At 37.3% G+C, this 21,434-nt stretch overlaps 1 protein-coding gene across 1 annotated transcript in view; it reads left to right on the plus strand.

Annotated features, from left to right (window-relative positions):
* The window catches only part of HMCN1 (hemicentin 1), a 503,492-nt gene that overhangs the window by 466,425 nt on the left and 15,633 nt on the right, over nucleotides 1–21,434 (plus strand). Inside the window, exons 101-104 of the mRNA XM_024751100.1 lie at nucleotides 8,424–8,537; nucleotides 14,970–15,095; nucleotides 18,519–18,647; nucleotides 20,567–20,917. Coding sequence (XP_024606868.1) covers nucleotides 8,424–8,537; nucleotides 14,970–15,095; nucleotides 18,519–18,647; nucleotides 20,567–20,917 — 720 coding nt within the window. The remainder of the gene's footprint in view (nucleotides 1–8,423; nucleotides 8,538–14,969; nucleotides 15,096–18,518; nucleotides 18,648–20,566; nucleotides 20,918–21,434) is intronic.

Raw genomic sequence — 21,434 nt, forward strand, 5'->3', positions numbered from 1 at the left:
TATATATATAAATTTATTTTTTGGCTGTGCCGGGCTTTCTCTAGTTGCAGCAAATGGAGGCTACTCTTTGTTGCAGTGTAGGGGCTTCTGTTTGTTTCAGAGCTTGGGCTCCAGGCACGCAGGCTTCAGTAGTTGTAGCGTGCAGGCTCAGTAGTTGTGGCACATGGGCTTAGTTGCTTCACAGCATGTGGGATCTTCCCGGACCAGGGCTCATACCCGTGTCCCCTGCACTGGCAGGTGGATTCTTAACAACTGCGCCACCAGGGAAGCCCGTCATCTTTTTATTGTCTCTCTAGCTTTACCTTTTCCAGAATGTCATGTAGTTGGAATGATGCAGTATGTAGCCTTTTCAGATTGGCGTCTTTCACTTAGTAATATACATTTAAGATTCTTCTATGTCTTTTCATGGCTTGATAGATTATTTCTTTTTAGTGCTGAAAAATAATCCATTGTATGTATGAATGTACCACAGTTTATATATCCATTCTACTGAAGGACATCTTGGCACTTACAAATTTTAGCAATTATGAATAAAGCTGCTATCAGGATTTTCCAGAGGAAGAAACACTGGATACAAAATGAAATTCTTAATAGTAGAAAGAATGAATGAATTATGGTACATCTATACCATGAACCACTATGCTGCCATTAAAAAGAATGGAATGAAGCTCAACTATTTGGCTTAGACAAATAGCCAACAACCGTTTGGCTTAGAATTTCCATCAGGCGTTGTTGAGTGAGAACACAAAGATATGAAAGAGTGTATGCAACTTGTGTAGAAAAGATTATGTGACTGGAAAACAAACAATAACCAAAGAAAAAGGAAATGGACTTATATATTTAGGAGGAGATATAGGTTTACATAAAAGAGATATGTTATTATTTTTATTAGATTGTTAATGTAAGTTGGCTTTGGTGGACAAGGGGAGGACAAGGGAAGCCAAGTGAAAGAAGAAGAAAAAACTGCACTAAGAAAATCTTTTAAAAGTATATGATCACAGATCAGGGAGGAGACAAGATGGCAGAGTGGAAGGACTTGAGCTCACCTCCTCTCATGAAAACACCAAAATCATGACTAACTGCTGAAGAAACATCGACAAAAATGACCTACCAAAAGAACCTACCAAAAAAGATATTCTACATCCAAAGACAAAGAAGAAGCCCCAACAGGATGATAGAAGGGGTGCTTCCATGATATAATCAAACCCCATACCACTGAGTGGGTGACTCATAAACTGGAAAATAATTATATCACAGAGGTTCTCCCACAGGAGTGATAGTTCTGAGCTCCCCATCAGGCTTCCCAGCCTGGGGGTCTGGCATTGGGAGGAGTAGCCCCCAGAACATTTGGCTTTGGGGCTTGAGTGCAGGAGCTCCACAGGACTGAGGAAAACAGAGATCCCACTCTTGAAGGATGCACATAAGGCTTCACATGCACTGGGACCCAGGGCAAAGCAGTGACTACATAGGACCCTGAGCCAGACCTACCTACAGGTCTTGGAGGATCTCCCAGGTAGGTGGCGGTCACCTGTAGCTCACTGTGGGGGCAAGGACACTGGAGGCAAAGACCCCAGGGAATATTCATCAATGTGAGTTCTCCAAGAGGACTTGGCAGCAAGAATTGGCCCCACCTAACAGCCTGTAGGCTCCAGTGCTGGGACACCTCAAGCCCAATAACCAGCAAGACAGGAACACAGCCCCACCCATCAGCAGACAGGCTGCCTAAAGTCATCCTGAATCCACAGCCACCTTTAAACACACCCCTTGACATGGCCCTGCCCAGAGGGACAAGACCCAGCTCCACCACCAGTGGGCAAGCACCAGTCCTTCACATTAGGAAGCCTTCACAAGCCTCTGGACCAACCTCACCCACCAAGGAGCAGACACCAGAAACAAGAACAACTACGGTACTGAAGCCTGAGAAAAGGAGACCAGAAAGTTAGACAAAATGAGGTGGAAAAGAAATATATTCCAGACAAAGGAGCAAGATAAAACCCCAGAAGAACAGCTAAGTGAAGTGGAGATAGGCAATCTGCCTGAAAAGACTTCAGAGTAATGAGAGTAAAGATTATCCAAGATCTGAGAAAAACAATGGAGGCACAGACTGAGATACAAGAAATGTTTAGCAAAGAGGTAGAAGATTTAAAGAACAAACAGAGTTGAACAATACAATAACTGAAATGAAAAATACACTGGAAGGAATCAATAACAGGATAAATGAGGCAGAAGAACGATTAAGTGAGCTGGAAGAGAGATGAGTGGAAATCACTGCTGCAGAACAGAATAAAGAAAAAAGAATGAAAAGAAATGAGGACAGTTTAAGAGACCTCTGGGACAACACTAAACACACCAACATTTGCATTAAAGGGGTCCCAGAAGGAGAAGAGAGAGAAAGGGCCTGGGAAAATATTTGAAGAAATAATAGCCAGAAACTTCACTAACACTAACTTCACTTCACTAACATGGGAAAGGAAACACTCACTCAAGTCCAGGAAGCACAGAGTCCCATACAAGATAAACCCAAGGAGGAACACACCAAGACACATATTAATCAACTTGACAAAAATTAAACACAAAGAGAAAATATTAAAAGCAACAAATAACATACAAGGGAATCACCCATACAATTATCAGCTGATGTTTTAGCAGAAACTCTGCAAGCCAGAAGGGAGTGGCACAATATATTTAAAGTGATGAAAGGGAAAAACCTACAGTCAAGAATACTTTACCCAGCAAGGCTCTTGTTCAGATTCAATGCAGAAATCAGAAGCTTTACAGACAAGCAAAAGTTAAGAGAATTTAGCACCACCAAACCAGCTTTACAACAAATGCTAAAGGAACTTCTTTAGGCAGAAAAGAAAAGGCCACAACTAGAAACAAAAGAATTATGAATGGGAAAGCTCACCAGTAAAGGCAAACATTCTGTAAAGGTAGCAAATCATCTATACACAAATATGACATCAAAACCAGCAATCGTGAGGAGAGTACAAATGCAGTACATTAGAAATGCATTTGAAATTCTGAGACCAGCAAGTTAAAATAATCTTATATATATATATATATATATATATAACCACAAAAAAAAAAAAAAAACCTCATGGTAACCACAAACCAAAAATCTACAATAGATACACATACAAAAAGGAAAAAGCATCCAAACACAACTCTAAGATAGTCATCAAATCACAACAGAAGAGAAGAAAAGAGAAATGAAGGAAAATGACGTACAAAAACAAATCCAAAACAATTAACAAAATGGCAATAAGAACATTAATATTGATAATTACCTTAAATGTAAATGTATTAAATGCTCCAACCAAAACACATAGATTGGCTTAATGGATACAAAAGCAAGACCCGTACATATGCTGTCTACAAGAAACCCACTTCAGACTAAGGGACATGTACAGACTGAAAGTGAGACGTTGGAAAAAGATATTCCAGGCAAAAAGAAATCAAAAGAAAACTAGAGCAGCAAAACTCATATCAGACAAAATAGATTTTAAAATAAAGACTGTTATATGAGACAAAGAAGGACACTACATAATGATGAAGGGATCAATACAAGAAGAAGATATAACAATTGTAAATATATATGCACCCAACATAGGAGCACCTCAATATGTAAGACAGATGCTAACAGCCATAAAAGGAGAAATCGACAGTAGCACAATAGTAGTGGGGGACTCTAACACCCCCCTTGCCTCAACGGACAGATCACTCAGATAGAAAATCAATAAGGAAACACAGCCCTTAAATGACACATTAGACAAGATGGACTTAATATTTAAGCACTCCATCCAAAAGCAGCAGAATACACATTCTTTTCAAGTTCACACGGAACATACTCCACAATAGATCACATGCTGTGCCAGAAAGCAAACCTCAGTAAATTTAAGAAAACTGAAATTAAGCATCTTTAACAACCACAATGCTATGAGATTAGACATCAACTACAAGAAAAAAAACTGCAAAAAACAGAAACACCTGGAGGCTAGATAATATGTTACTAAACAACCAATGGATCACTGAAGAAATCAAAGAGGAAATCAAAAAATACCTAAAGACAAATGAAAACAGAAACAAAACAATCCAGCAACTTTGGGATGCAGCAAAAGCAGTTTACGAGGGAAGTTTATAGCAATACAATGTTACCTCAAGAGACAAAAATCTCAAAAACAACAACCTAACCTTACACCTAAAGCACCTAGAAAAAGAACAAACAAAAGCCAAAGTTAGTAAAAGAAATCGTAAAGATCAGAGCAGAAATACATGAAATAGAGATGAAGAAAACAATAGAAAAGATCAAAGAAACTAAAAGCTGGTTCTTTGAAAAGATGAACAAAATTGATAAAACTTTAGACAGACTCATCAAGAAAAAAAAAGGGAAAGGGCCCAAATCAATAAAATTAGAAATGAAAACAGAGAAGTTACAATGGGCACCACAGAAATACAAAGGATCCTGAGACTACTACAAGCAACTAGATGCCAATAAAATGGACAACCTAGAAGAAACAGACGAATTTGTAGGAAGGTACCATCTCCCAAGACTGAATCAGGAAGGAATAGGAAATATGAACAGACCAATCACAAGTACTGAAGTTGAAACTGTGATTTAAAAACTTCCAACAAACAGAAGTCCAGAACCAGATGGCTTCAGAAGCAAATTCTACCAAACGTTTAGAGAAGAGTTAACACATATCCTTTGGAAACTGTTTCAAAAATTGCAGAAAAAGGAACACTCCCAAACTCATTCTACAAGTCCAGCATCACCCTGATACCAAAACCAGATAAAGATACTACAAAAAAAAAATTACAGGCCAATATCACTGATGTACATAGACGCAAAAATCCTCAACAAAACACTAGCAGACTGAATTCAACAATACATTAAAAGGATCATACACCATGATCAATTGGGATTTATCCTAGGGATACAAGGATTTTTCAGTATGCACAAATCAATCAGTATGATACACCACAGTAACAAATTGAAGAATAAAAGCCATATGATTATCTCCATAGATGCAGAAAAACTTTTGACAAAATTCAACACCCCTTTATGATAAAAATGCTCCATCCAGAAAGGGGGCATAGAGAGAACCTACCTCAACATAGAAAGGCCATATATGACAAACCCACAGCTAACATTGTACTCAGTGGTGAAACTGAAAGCATTCCTCTAAGGTCAGGAACAAGACAAGGATGTCCACTCTCACCACTTTTATCTAATATACTTTTAGAAGTCCTAGCCATGGCAATCAGAGAATAAAAAGAAGTAAAAGGAATCCAAATTGGAAATCCAAAGAGTAAAAAAATCCAAAAAGTAAAACTGTTACTGTTTGCAGGTAAAGTGATACTATACATAGAAAATCCTAAAGATTTTGCTACCAGAAAACTACTAGAGCTCAATGAATTTGGTAAAGTTGCAGGATACAAAATTAATACACAGAAATCTGTTGCATTTCTATACACTAACAATGAAAGATCAGAAAGAGAAATTAAGGAAACAGTCTCATTTACCATCGCATCAAAAAGAATTAAATACCTATGAATAAGCATACCGAAGGAGGCAAAAGACCTGTACTCTGAAAACTAAAATGCTGATAAAAGAAATTGAAGATGGCACAAACAGATGGAAAGATATACTGTGGTCTTGGATTGGAAGAATCAATACTGTCAAAATGACTATACTACTCAGAGCTATCTACAGACTCAGTGCAATCCCTATCAAATTACCAATGGCATTTTTCCCAGAAGTAGAGCAAAAAAAATTTTTAATTTGTATGGAAACACAAAAGTCCCTGAATGGCCAAAGCAATCCTGAGAAAGAAAAACAGAGCTGGAGGAATCAGGCTCCCTAACTTCAAACTATACTACAAAGCTACCGTAATCAAAACAGTATAGTACTGGCACAAAAACAGAAATATGGGTCAGTGGAACAGGATAGAAAGCCCAGAAATAAACCCACACAACCTATGGTCAATTAATCTATGACAAAGGAGGCAAGACTATGCAATGGAAAAAAGACAGTCTCTTCAATAAGTGGAGCTGGGAAAACTGGACAGCTACATGTAAAAGAATGAAATTAAAACATTCTCTAACACCATACACAAAAATGAACTCAAAATGAATTCAAGACCTAAATGTAGGACTAGATACTATAAAACTCTTAAGAGGAAAACATAGGAAGAACACTCTTTGACATAGATTGCAGCAACATCTTTTTGGATCCACCTCCTAGAGTAATGAAAATAAAAGCAAAAATAAACAAATAGGAACTAATTAAACTTAAAAGTTTTGCACAGCAAAGGAAATCATAAACAAAATGAAAACACAACCCACAGAATGGGAGAAAATATTTACAAACAAAGTGACCAACAAAGGATAAACCTCAAAATATACAAACAGCTCATGCAGCTCAATATGAAAAAACTAACAACCTAATCAAAAAATGGGCAGAAGATCTAAATATACATTTCTCTAATGAAGACATAAAGATGGCCAAAAAGCACATGAAAAGATGCTAAATATCACTAATTATTAGAGTAATGCAAACCAAAACTCCAATGAGGTATCACCTCACACCAGTCAGAATGGCCATCATTAAAAAGTCTACAAATAATAATTGCTAGAGAGGATGTGGAGAAAAGGGAACCCTCCTACACTGTTGGTAGGAATGTAAACTGGTACAACCACTATGGAAAACTGTATGGAGAAACCATACATATATCCAGAGAAAACCATACTTCGAAAAGATGCATGTACCCCAATGTTCATTGCAGCACTATTTACAATAGCCAAGATATGGAATGGCTAAATGTCCATTGACAGAGGAATGGGTAAAGAAGATGTGGCACGTATATACAATGGAATATTACTCAGCCATAAAAAAGAATGCAATAATGCCATTTGCAGCAACATGGATGGACCTAGAGATTATCATACTAAGTGAAGTAAGTCAGAAAGAGAAAGATAAATAGTATATGGTATCACTTATACGTGGAATCTAAAAAGATGATACAAATGAACTTATTTGCAGAACAAACAGACTCACAGACTTTGAAAACAAACTTATGGTTACCAAAGGGGAGAGGTGGTGGGGGGAGGGATATATTAGGAGTTTGGGATTAACATATACACACTAATATATATAAAATAGGTAATTGAAAAAGACCTACTGTATAGCACACGGAACTCTACTCAATAATCTGTAATAACCTATATGGGAAAAGAATCTGAAAAAGAATGGATATATGTATATGTGCAACTGAACCACTTGGCTGTACAACTGAAACTAACACAACATTGTAAGTCAACTGTAGCCCAATATAAAATAAAAATTAAACTTAAAAACATGTTATCACATTTGTGCATTTATGTGACATGTACAGGTTTTGAAAGATTAAATTAGAAAATCTGAAATAGAAAACAAGAACAAAATAAGACATTGGAAATCTCGAACTTGGGAATGTAAGATTAGAACATGGAGAGCCTAAAATATGGTGAGATTGTTCTTTTGAGGGTTTGTAATAGAACAATAGAAAAGTGGCAGGAGCTTGAGGTGAGTAGAGACCTGAGGGAGGAATTTTGTTGGGATAGGAAAGATTTGATTATGTCTACAGGGTTGTGCGAAAGATGACAGTAAGGAGAAGGGCATTAAAAATACAGAAGAGGAGGGCATGATCAGTGGACCACAGTCATCATGATGAGGAAGGAGGAGATGGGCTGCAGAGATCAAAAACTGAAATAGAGGAACTCTTCTTAAATGGAAGGAGTGGTCTCCCTTTTTCTGGAATGAAAGGAAGGAAAGGGGAGAAGTTACAAAATACAGGCAGGTGCACACAAGTTTGGTAAATTCATGCCTGCAGGGTTTTTTTTCCATTGCACTATGACCCAGATGGTGTTCAGGAAGATTAATTTGGCAGTGACTACAAATGAGGAGAAAAGCTAAAGTTGCTGCAGTCATTTGAGTGCAAGGTAATAAACACCTGCATCAGACTAATAGCAGCAAAAATTGGGAAGAAGGGTCAAATTGCAAAAGTTGTTGCAGAAGACTTAACTTTATTGTTTTTTTTTTTTCTACCTTCAGTACTCCAGTCTGTCTGCAACATTCCAGGGCTAAAAGTTCCTAAAACTGGAATGGGAGCCATATGGTAAATAAAATAGTTAAAATAGAGAAGTTTTGCATCAACATAGTTCTGAATCACTAGCAAACTTCTACCTTGGAGTAGTGTTGAAGAGAATAACCCTCTCCAGCAGTTAATTCTATCAATTATCTAGCAGATCCTTTGAGAGCACTTCAATTGGATTCTTTTTAGGGAAGATCTTAAACATCATGATCACTAAAATATTTAACATTTGGGATAAATTAAGCCAAGTTTTCTAACAGCATGTAAAGCAAGTTTTGTTTTCTTTAACAGATATTAATGAATGTCAAGAATCCAGCCCCTGTCACCACCACTGTTTCAATGCCATAGGAAGTTTTCACTGTGGATGTGAACCTGGGTATCAACTCAAAGGCAGAAAATGTGTGGGTAAGAAGAGGGCTATGAATTCAAAGCAGTAACATCTTTGTAACTTCTTTTTTTTTTTTATTTAATTTTATTTATTTTTTTATACATCAGGTTCTTATTAGTCATCAGTTTTATACACATCAGTGTATACATGTCAATCCCAATCACCCAATTCAGCAAACCACCATCCCCACCCCCCCACCGCTTTTCCCCCTTGGTGTCCATACATTTGTTCTCTACATCTGTGTCTCTATTTCTGCCCTGCAAACCGGTTCATCTGTACCATTTTTCTAGGTTCCACATATATACGTTAATACATGATTTTTTTTCTCTTTCTGACTTCACTCTGTATGACAGTCTCTAGATCCATCCACGTCTCAACAAATGACTGTTTCGTTCCTTTTTATGGCTGACTAATATTCCACTGTATATATGTACCACATCTTCTTTATCCATTCAACTGTCGATGGGCATTTAGGTTGCTTCCATGAACGGGCTATTGTAAATAGTGCTGCAGTGAACATTGGGCTGCATGTGTCTTTTTGAATTATGGTTTCTCTGGGTATATGCCCAGTAGTGGGATTGCTGGATCATATGGTAATTCTATTTTTACTTTTTTAAGGAACCTCCATACTGTCCTCCATAGTGGCTATATCAATTTACATTCCCACCAACAGTGCAAGACAGTTCCCTTTTCTCCACACCCTCTCCAGTATTTGCTGTTTGTAGATATTCGGATGATGTCTATTCTAACAGGTGGGAGGTGATCTCTCATTGTAGTTTTGATTTGCATTTCTTTAATAATTAGTGATGTTGAGCAGCTTTTCATGTGCTTCTTGGCCATCTGTATGTCTTCTTTGAAGAAATGTCTATTTAGGTCTTCTGCCCATTTTTGGATTGGGTTGTTTCTTTTTTTAATATTGAGCTGCACGAGCTCTTTATATATTTTGGAGATTAATCCTTTGTCCATTGATTCGTTTGCAAATATTTTCTCCCATTCTGAAGGTTCTCTTTTCATCTTATTTATGGTTTCCTTTGCTGTGCAAAAGCTTTGAAGTTTCATTAGGTCCCATTTGTTTATTTTTGTTTTTATTTCCATTACTCTAGGAGGTGGATCAAAAAAGATCTTGCTGTGATTTATGTCAAAGAGTGTTCTTCCTATGTTTTCCTCTAAGACTTTGATAGTGTCCAGTCTTACATTTAGGTTTCGAATCCATTTTGAGTTTATTTTTGTGTATGGTGTTAGGGAGTGTTCTAATTTCATTCTTTTACATGTAGCTATCCAGTTTTCCCAGCACCACTTATTGAAGACACTGTCTTTTCTCCATTGTATATCCTTGCATCCTTTGTCATAGATTAGTTGACCATAGGTGTGGGGGTTTATCTCTGGGCTTTCTATCTTGTGTCATTGATCTATGTTTCTGGTTTTGTGCCAGTACCAAATTGTCTTGATTACTGTAGCTTTATACTACAGTCTGAAGTCATGGAGTCTGATTCCTCAAGCTCCATTTTTTTCCCTCAAGACTGCTTTGGCTATTCAGAGTCCTTTGTGTCTCCATACAAATTTTAAGAGTTTTTGTTCTAGTTATGTAAAAAATGCCATTGGTAATTTGATAGGGATTGCACTGAATCTCTAGATTGTTTGGGGTAGTACAGTCATTTTCACAATGTTGATTCTTCCAATCCAAGAACATGGTATATCTCTCCATCTGTTGGTATTGTCTTTAATTTCTTTCATGAGTGTCTTATACTTTTCTGCATACAGGTCTTTGTCTCCCTAGGTAGGTAGGTTTATTCCTAGGTATTTTATTCTTTTGGTTGCAGTGGTAAATGGGAGTGTTTCCTTAATTTCTCTTTCAGATTTTTCATCATTAGTATATAGGAATGCAAGAGATTTTCTGTGTATTAATTTTGTATCCTGTAACTTTAACAGATTCATTGATTAGCTCTAGTAGTTTTCTGGTGGCATCTTTAGGATTCTCTATGTATAGTATCATGTCATCTGCAGACTGTGACAGTTTTACTTCTTCTTTTTCAATTTGTATTCCCTTTATTTCTTTTTCTTCTCTGATTGCCATGGCTAGGACTTCCAAAACTATGTTGAATAATAGTGGTGAGAGTGGACATCCTTGCCTTGTTCCTGATCTCAGAGGAAATGCTTTAACTTTTTCACCATTCAGAATGATGTTTGCTGTGGGTTTGTCGTATATGACCTTTATTATGTTGAGGTAGGTTCCCTCTATGCCCACTCTCTGGAGAGTTTTTATCATAAATGGGTGTTGAATTTTGTCAAAAGCTTTTTCTGCATCTATTGAGATGATCATATGGTTTTTATTCTTCAGTTTGTTAATATGGTGTATCACATTGATTGATTTGCGTATATTGAAGAATCCTAGCATCCCTGGGATAAATCCCACTTGATCATGGTGTATGATCCTTTTAATGTGTTGTTGCATTCTGTTTGCTAGTATTCTGCTGAGGATTTTTGCATCTATATTCATCAGTGATATTGGTCTGTAACTTTTTTTTTTTGTAGTATCTTTGTCTGGTTTTGGTATCAGGGTGATGGTGGCCTCGTAGAATGAGTTTGGGAGTCTTCCTTCCTCCACAATTTTTGGAAGAGTTTGAGAAGGATGGGTGTTAGCTGTTCTCTAAATGTTTCATAGAATTGACCTGTGACGCCATCTGATCCTGGACTTTTGTTTATTGGAAGATTTTTAAACACAGTTTCAATTTCATTACTTGTGATTGGTCTGTTCATATTTTCTGTTTCTTCCTGGTTCAGTCTCGGAAGGTTATACCTTTCTAAGAATTTGTCCATTTCTTCCAGATTGTCCATTTTATTGGCATAGAGTTGCTTGTAGTAGTCCCTTAGGATTCTTTGTATTTCTGCAGTGTCTGTTCTAACTTCTTCTTTTTCATTTCTAATTTTATTGATTTGAGTCCTCTCCCTCTTTGTCTTGATGAGTCTGGCTAATGGTTTATCAGTTTTCTTTATCTTCTCAAAGAACCAGCTTTTAGTTTTATTGATCTTTGCTATTGTTTTCTTTGTTTCTATTTCATTTATTTCTGCTCTGATATGATTTCTTTCCTTCTTCTAACTTTAGGTTTTGTTTGTTCCTCTTTCTCTAGTTCCTTTAGGTGTAAGTTTAGATAGTTTATTCGAGATTTTTCTTGTTTCTTAAGGTAGGATTGTATAGCTATACACTTCCCTCTTAGAACTGCTTTTGCTGCATCCCATTGGTTTTGGATCATCGTGTTTTCATTGTCATTTGTCTCTAGGTATTTTTTGATTTCCTCTTTGATTTCTTCAGTTATCTCTTGGTTATTTAGTAACATATTGTTTAGCGTCCATTTGTTTGTGTTTTCTATGTTTTTTTTGCCTGTAATTGATTTCTAATCTCATAGCGTTGTGGTCAGAAAAGATGTTTGATATGATTTCAATTTTCTTAAGTTTACTGAAGCTTGATTTGTCAACCAAGATGTGATCTATCCTGGAGAATGTCCCATGTGCACTTTAGAAGAAAGTGTAAATCTGCTGTTTTGGATGGAATGTCCTATAAATATCAATTAAATCTATCTGGTCTATTGTGTCATTTAAAGCTTCTGTTTCCTTATTTATTTTCATTTTAATGATCTGTCCATTGGTGTGAGGTGTTAAAGTCCCCCACTATTACTTTGTTACTGTCAATTTCCTCTTTTATAGCTGATAGCAGTTGCGTTATTTATTGAAGTGCTCCTATATTGGGTGCATATATAATTGTTATATCTTCTTCTTGGATTCATCCCTTGATCATTATGTAGTGTCCTTCCTTGTCTCTTGTAACATTCTTTATTTTAAAGTCTACTTTGTCTGATATGAGTATTGCTACTCCAGCTTTCTTTTGATTTCCATTTGCATGGGGTATCTTTTTCCATCCCCTCACTTTCAGTCTGAATGTGTCCCTAGGTCTGAAGTGGGTCTTTTGTAGACAGCATATACAAGCGTCTTGTTTTTGTATCCATTCAGGAAGCCTGTGTCTTTTGGTTGGAGCATTTAATCCATTCACGTTGAACTTAATTATCAATATGTATGTTCCTATGACCCTTTTCTGAATTGTTTTGGGTTTGTTTTTGTAGGTCTTTTTCTTCTCTTGTGTTTCCTACTGAGAGAAGTTCCTTTAGCATTTGTTGTAGAGCTGGTTTGGTGGTGCTGAATAATTTAGCTTTTGTTTGTCTGTAAAGCTTTTGATTTCACCATCAAATATGAATGAGATCCTTGCCAGGTAGAGTAATCTTGGTTGCAGGTTCTTCCCTTTCATCACTTTAAGTATATCATGCCACTCCCTTCTGGCTTGTAGAGTTTCTGCTGAGAAATCAGCTGTTAACCTTATGGGAGTTCCCTTGTATGTTATTTGTCATTTTTCCCTTGCTGCTTTCAATAATTTTTCTTTGTCTTTAATTTTTGCCAATTTGATTATTATATGTCTCGGAGAGTTTCTCCTTGCATTTATCCTGTATGGGACTCTCTGTGCTTCCTGGACTTGGGTGGCTATTTCCTTTCCCATGTTAGGGAAGTTTTTGACTATAATCTCTTCAAATATTTTCTCAGGTCCTTTCTCTCTCTCTTCTCCTTCTGGGACCCCTATAATGCAAAGATTGTTGCGTTTAACGTTGTTCCAGAGGTCTCTTAGGCTGTCTTGATTTCTTTTCATTCTTTTTTCTTTATTGTGTTCTGCAGCAGTGAATTCCACCATTCTGTTTTCCAGGTCACTTATCCGTTCTTCTGCCTCAGTTATTCTGCTATTGATTCCTTCTAGTATAGCTTTCATTTCAGTTATTGTATTGTTCATCTGTGTTTGTTTGTTTTTTAATTCTTCTAGATCTTTGTTAAACATTTCTTGCATCTTCTCAATCTTTGCCTCCATTCTTTTTCTGAGGTCCTGGATCATCTTCACTATCATTATTCTGCATTCTTTTTCTGGATGGTTGCCTATCTGCACTTCATATAGTTGTTTTTCTGGGGTTTTATCTTGTTCCTTCATCTGGTACATAACCCTCTGCCTTTTCATCTTGTCTGTCTTTCTGTGAATGTGGTTTTTGTTCCACAGGGTGCAGGATTGTAGTTCTTCTTGCTTCTGCTGTCTGTCCTCTGGTGGATGAGGCTACTAAGAGGCTTATGCAAGTTTCCTGATGGGAGGGACTGATGGTGGGTAGAGCTGACTGTTGCTCTGGTGGGCAGAGCTCAGTGAAACTTCAATCCACTTGACTGCTGATGGGTGGGGCTGAGTTCCTCCCTGTTGGTTGTTTGGCCTGAGGCAACCCAACACTGGAGCCTACCTGGGCTCTTTGGTGGGGCTAATGGCAGCCTCTGGGAGGGCTCACGCCAAGGAATACTTCCCAGAACTTCTGCTGCCAGGGTCCTGTCCCCACGGTGAGCCACAGCCACCCCCCGCCTCTGCAGGATACCTCCCAACACTAGCAGGTAGGTCTGATTCATTCTCCCCTGTGGTCACTGCTCCTTCCCCTGGGTCCCGATGCACACACTACGTTGTGTGTGTCCTCCAAGAGTGGAGTCTCTGTTTCCCCCAGTTCTGTCAAAGTCCTGCAATCAAATCCCAGTAGCCTTCAAAGTCTGATTCTCTAGGAATTCCTCCTCCCGTAGCCGGACCCCCAAGTTGGGAAGTCTGACATGGGGCTCAGAACCTTAACTCCAGTGGGTGGACTTCTGTGGTATAAGTGTTCTCCAGTGTGTGACTTACCCAACCAGCAGTTATGGGATTTGATTTTACTGTGATTGTGCCCCTCCTACCGTCTAATGTCTCATTGTGGCTTCTCCTTTGTCTTTGGATGTGGGGTATCTTTTTTGGTGAGTTCCAGTGTTTTTCTGTCAATGATTATCCAGCAACAAGTTGTGATTCTGGTGTTCTCACAAGAGGCAGTGAGAGCACGTCCTTCTACTCCACCATCTTGGTTCCACTCTCCCTTTGTAACTTCTTAATGGTGCCTTATCTAATCCATGTGCCGTGTCCTGGGCTAGATTGTAATACCATGCATCATGTATGTGATCCATGCAAAAACAAAGTGGAAGCAAATGCTATACATTACAGATTTCATTTTCTAATTACATAACCATTTTTTTAAACATTTCCCCTATTTTGTTACCAATTTTTTCACAAAATCATAATTTATATATATATACTTATATATAATGTATAAATATATAATTTTTCTTTTTCTAGGAGGAGGAAGTGGTTGGTATGGCTACCAGCTATGTGAAGTAATATTTTTTTATCGTAACATTTTAAAATAAAGTGCGTTACATAACTTGATTTAAACACTTTAACCTTTCACCATGATTATATAATCATCTATATTAGTTTATGATATCCTTAAAATCTGAAGGTATAATTTTTATGCAAAGTCGGAAGAAATCACTTTCTCAATCTGCATTACCTTTGTTCTCTCATCAAGATGTAAATGAGTGTAGACAGAATGTATGCAGACCAGATCAGCACTGCAAGAACACCCGCGGTGGCTATAAATGCATTGATCTTTGCCCAAACGGAATGACCAAGGCAGAAAACGGAACCTGCATTGGTGAGTGTCTGGCTGTCTCAGCTACTGTGATTCATTTACCATCAACAAGCCAAATAAGGCATTCATTCTTAAAACAAGTGATTAGAATAAATACAATCTAACAAGGAAATATCTTTTTCTAAAGGCTTTTTACTCCCAACTTCTAGTATTGTTGAGCTCTGGGGTCCCAGGGTCATGGCTATACCAGGAAATGAAAGCTCACCAGGGAGACTTAGCCCATTTTAACTCCCATCAGTTACACAATTGGTTTATATAGTTTCATATCCACATACATTAATATTATGTCATATAATTTCTAATATATATTAAGAATTTTGTTGGAAGGATGAAGAAAAAAATTATGTTTGTAGAGATTTATTAAAAGTTCAAAATAGAAAAAACAGCGATCACATCCTCCCCACAACCTCCTCCAAAAGCCGGAACAATAGGTTCTTTGAAGATAGCCCGGGTCAGGGACATCGGTGTCTGAAAGCGTTGGAAACCTTCACTGAGTCACTCAGAGACTTTCTGGTCCAACATCTCACAGCGTTGCTGTAACTTCAATGAACTATATACCAGTCTGAGCCATGTGGATGAAAGGCTCTTGGTGCTGCAGCCAGGAGTCAGTGCTGTGCTTCTGAGGTGGGAGAGCCAACTTCAGGACACTGGTCCACAAGAAAGCTCTCATCTCCACATAATATCAAATGCTGAAAATCTCCCAGAGATCTCCATCTCAACACCAGCACCCAGCTTCACTCAATGACCAGCAAGCTACAGTGCTGGACACCCTATGCCAAACAACTAGCAAAACAGGAACACAACCCCACCCATTAGCAGAGAGGCTGCCTAAAACCATAATAAGTCCACAGACAGCCCAAAACACACCACCACAGGTGGACCTGCCCACCAGAAAGACAAGATCCAGCCTCATCCACCAGAACACAGACACTAGTCCCCTCCACCAAGAAGCCTACACAACCCACTGAACCAACCTTAGCCACTGGGGACAGACACCAAAAACAACGGGACCTATGAACCTGCAGACAGTCATGTACCAAAATGTTCATTGCAGCTCTACTTAAAATAGCCCGGAGATGGAAACAACCTAAGTGCCCATCGGATGAATGGATAAAGAAGAGGTGGCACATATATACAATGGAATATTACTCAGCCATAAAAAGAAACAAAATTAAGCCATTTGTAATGAGGTGGATAGACCCAGAGTCTGTCATACAGAGTGAAGTAAGTCAGAAAGAGAAAGACAAATACCGTATGCTAACACATATATATGTAATTTAAGAAAAAAATGTCATGACGAGCCTAGGGGTAAGACAGGAATAAAGACACAGACCTACTGGAGAACGGACTTGAGGATATGGGGAGGGGGAAGGGTGATCTGTGATAAAGCGAGAGAGGTATGGACATATATACACTACCAAACGTAAGGTAGATAGCTAGTGGGAAGCAGCCGCATAGCACAGGGATATCAGCTAGGTGCTTTGTGACCACCTGGAGGGATGGGATAGGGAGGGTGGGAGGGAGGGAGATGCAAGAGGGTAGAGATATGGGAACATATGTATATGTATAACTGATTCACTGTGTTATAAAGCAGAAACTAACACACCATTGTAGAGCAATTATACCCCAATAAAGATGTTTTAAAAAAAAGTTCAAAATATAATTATTTTAAAACCAAATATTCTTTAAATGTCAAATCAATAACCAGGCAATAAAGTAAATTATATTTCTCCCTAAATTTGTTCTTTGTGTGCCTATTCTGTACCAGTCTGCCATAGTTAGCAGAACTATGAGCTGCACAATATACAAAACTGAAACTTATAGCATTCCTGCTCTCATGTAGTTAAACAATCAACTGGGATAGATTGGGCAACTCCACTCCCCTCACCAAAAGAAAAAAAAAAAAAACTATTATGCAAGTTGGGATGAAATATCATAAAAGAGGTACAAATAAAATTGTACCAGAGTACTCAAAAGAATGATCATATCTAATAGGAGTGACTATCAGCAGTGTCATAGAAGTGATCACATTTAAATATAGTCTTGAATGGAATGTTAATAGATGGAGGTGGTAGAAAAAGGAAAGAAAAATAGCCCTGTATGAGGGGGAAAGAGCTGGACTTAGAGAAAACATGTTAAAATTCTTCCTCCCTTCTTGACAGCTATCTGACCTTGAACAAGTCTTAAGATGACACAGAAATTTGAGTGTAAGTTTCTCATTTTAAAAAATGGGACCTTTTTAGAATTTCTTACTGAAGTATTTATTAATAAAGTTACAATCTGTCTTGGATTTGTTTCAAAATAATATAAGAGTGAGGGGAGAGTGCAGATGTAAATGAGGGAGTATTGACCACTTGTTGATAATAGTTGAGGTAAATGGAAGTTTAGTATACTTAAAAAAAACATGGGGAGGGTGTGGACTATCAGATTTCAAAGACTCCTCAGCAATATGGATATAGGTAAATATTTTTCTTAATTCCTAAGAATAGTAGCCAACTCACAGCATCATATGCAGTTATGTGTAACTAAGTATTTTTAAGAATATTGATCCTGTAATTATGTATAAGATTAATTAGAAATGAGAGAAGCTGAAGTATCAGAAGATGTTTAAGAAGCTACAGCAAAAATATAGCTAAATGAGGAAATGGAAAGTGGGGATATATGGGTTTGTTTGAAGAAAGTAGAATTACCCAATCTTGGAAACAGAGAATACGTTTAAAGATAACTCTGAGGTTCGCAGCCAGGTTGACTGGGGATAAAAGAATACTGTTATTATAAATAAGGGAGTAGTGATAAGATACTGGAGACATGCTGCGTTTGAAGTACTAGTAAAACATGACGATGGAGATGAGCAGCCAGCAGCTAGAAATATGGGACTGTGGATAAGTAGCAATGTGGAAATGTTGCTGGAAGTCCACATCAGCAAGCTCACTAGTGTCACTAGTATAAATAGGATGGCCAAAAAAGGAGGGATATAGCGAAGGGGGGAAAGCTGAGAAGAAAACTCTTCCCGTAGTAGGGCGCAAGAAGAGGAAAAGGGGCCCGTTAACAAGTGGCAGAGCTGGGACTTGAACCCAGGTCTTCTGACTCCAGGTCTCAACCACGTGGTGAGAAATGCAACGTCCTAAGCAATTAAAATGTTCATTTTAAATATAATGACTTGCCGCATAGCACAGGGAGATCAGCTCAGTGCTTTGTGACCACCTGGAGGGGTGGGATAGGGAGAGTTGGGAGGGAGATGCAAGAGGGAGGGGATATGGGGATATATGTATATATATAGCTGATTCACTTTGTTATAAAGCAGAAACTAACAACATTGTAAAGCAATTATACTCCAATAAAGATGTTAATAAATAAATAAATATAATGACTTTAGGTTTTGAAATAGGAAATGTTATTGCTTTTTATTGCCCTCCATGTCTCTAGATATTGATGAGTGTAGAGATGGGACCCATCAGTGCAGATATAACCAAATATGTGAGAATACGAGAGGCAGCTATCGTTGTGTATGTCCAAGAGGTTACCGGTCTCAAGGAATTGGAAGACCCTGTATGGGTAAGTTAACAGGAACTCTTATTGAGTAATAAAGGCTGGGCAACTATTTTACCAGCTTGGTTAGGACCACTCTATCCTCAAATACTTTCTTGCTACAATTAGATTTGTAAGTTGGTTTAAGGAGTCCATTACATAAGTTGAATTACTTCTTAAGAGACTTCATATTGAGCTCAATTTACACTGACTTTCAAGTGATAATAATAACTACTTACGGAGTGCTTACTATGCACTGTACATATCAAAGTGAGGCTGTGGTATAATTACCAGGACAACTTAATTATGAAGATTAGCTCATTGATTATCTCTCTATGCATGTGATGTAAATGTTTGCATAGATACATTTTATTTGAATATGAAGTATACCTGTATGTACTATGAAGGTTTAGTTATGAAGGATTAAAATGTGAACACACATTTTAAGTGAATTGATAATTATTACTTTATCTACCATATGTTTAGTGCATACTATATGCCATTCCCTGTGCTAAGAATCTCATTTAATTCTCCCAATTGCCTATTTGTTTCCATCTTAGTTATAGTTGAATGTAAAGTAAGGCAGGTAACGATAGTAGAAGATGTCTATAAGAAGGTAACCATATGCTTTTTTTTTAATTAATACATTTACAATCAAGAAACTGACCTCTAAACTTATATCTCACCTCAGAATATTTACATTTATATGCAGGAAAAAAACTGTGTGAGCTTTTAAATACTAGCTTTTGGTTTGCATGCTATCATATCAATAGTTTTAAAATTGGATGCCTTGGTTGTCTGTTTAATTCTTTATAGCAAATTCTTCCATAAAGACTTAGTTCTATCTTTATGTAGTCCCTAGCATAGTACTTTGCACATAGAAAATGTTTAATGTAGTATCAATATTATGAATGGTTTTAAAATAAATACTTTTTAATAGCAGGAATATATATCATGCTAGTCTTCTATTTAGATATTGTAATTTGTATATAATTTAACATTTTGATCAGTCATTACAGTGACCTAGCAGAATGAAATGTGTTTATTTGTTCACTAGTTTGACTTGAAGCTGAATGTCAGAAATTGGGCTGGGGGATAAATCAGTGAAGAAGGTAGGGCCATTGCCTTAAAGAGATTTAAAATGTTAATTTTAACTTTTGCCTACTAAAATAATTTTTAAAGCACAATTTACTACTTTTATTCTACTTATTCATATTGTTTTCTTTCATGCCACTGTGGTAATGAATTAAGGAATTTGGTTTTGATCTCTGGTCTTTATTCACTTTTTCAATTTACAAGAAGAGTTAGGAGTACATACTCTGTGTTGACCTAGGAATAGAAAGAAAAATAACTTTAATTTTTGAACTTTGAGTTTATCTTAGGAAGAATGATTCTGTATCTTCATTTCCTTCTTTTTAATTTTTTTAAGAAAATGTGCTTGATATGATTATTCATTAATAATTACTGATGCAAAAGAAACAAAGGAAAATAAAACTGTAGGTGTACATTGTACATTCTTGCATCTGAAACTTGTAATTATATGAAAGATTAGAAGCACTAGTGATCAATATTGTAATTAAATGCGAACTAGAGATCTGACTGCATTCTTCACTCCACCAACAAAATTAAGATCTATATGTTAGCTTTGAACTCTAGTTTTTCTGGATTCAAGACCACATTTTCCATTATGACCCTATATGATTCTACTGTACATGTAAAACAATCTTCAGGGACAGTCATAGAATCTTTCTATTTATTCATAGCTGAATGATGAAAGCTTTTTCAAAAGTTCACAACAGCTGAGAAATTACTGTATTCCCTACTTTGGAGGGTAACATAATGTCTTCAGTTTGTTTCACAGACTGATTCTTTATTCCTGTGTTTTCTGTGTGTATATGTGTGTATGTTTTTTTTTCTCTTTTTTATGTATCATGGCACACGAGCAGACATTAATGAATGTGAACAAGTGCCTAAGCCTTGTGCATATCAGTGCTCCAACACCCCCGGCAGCTTCAAGTGTATCTGTCCACCAGGACAACATTTATTAGGGGACGGGAAATCTTGCGCTGGATTGGAGAGGCTGCCAAATTATGGCACTCAGTACAATAGCTATAACCTTGCACGGTTCTCCCCCATGAGAAACAACTATCAACCTCAACAGCATTACAGACAGTACTCACATCTCTACAGCTCCTACTCAGAGTATAGGAACAGCAGAACGTCTCTCTCCAGGACTAGAAGGACTATTAGAAAAACTTGCCCTGAAGGCTCTGAGGCGAGCCATGACACATGTATAGGTAAATGTCAGCCATATTCCATTTCCTTTCTGTGGGCTCACTTAACGGACCAGAGTCTAAGCATATATACAGCACCTGTGAGAGTTTGGGTGTAGTGAACTACATCTGATCTCAAATCTGGGATGACCCAAGTTTCAAGACATTTACTCCGGCACCTAAAACTATTACCAGTTTTATCAAATGATGTATTTACACGTGTACATTCTGATAATTTATTGTTTTGTATTGGCAGTTTCTCTTTTTTGATCACCCCTGAAAGTGTTACTAAATTTAACGCTATATAGAAACAAAATTCAGTGGCATCCAGAATATGGTTCTTAAAAAAAGAATATGCATATTGCCACCATAATATAATACTATCAGACTATGGCTTTATCTGATGGATGCCAAAGCAGTGGGTTAAAAGTGAAACTCTCAGCTACTGTGTCGACTGCTTGTTCTGTCTGCAACCAGCACTGCCCTGACTGTTGTTACCCACTCCCCATGGAACCTCTCAGTTCAATTATTTTGTATATAT

Source organism: Neophocaena asiaeorientalis, unplaced genomic scaffold, assembly GCF_003031525.2.
Source record: "Neophocaena asiaeorientalis asiaeorientalis breed wild unplaced genomic scaffold, Neophocaena_asiaeorientalis_V1.1 scaffold67, whole genome shotgun sequence".
Taxonomy (NCBI): domain Eukaryota; kingdom Metazoa; phylum Chordata; class Mammalia; order Artiodactyla; family Phocoenidae; genus Neophocaena; species Neophocaena asiaeorientalis.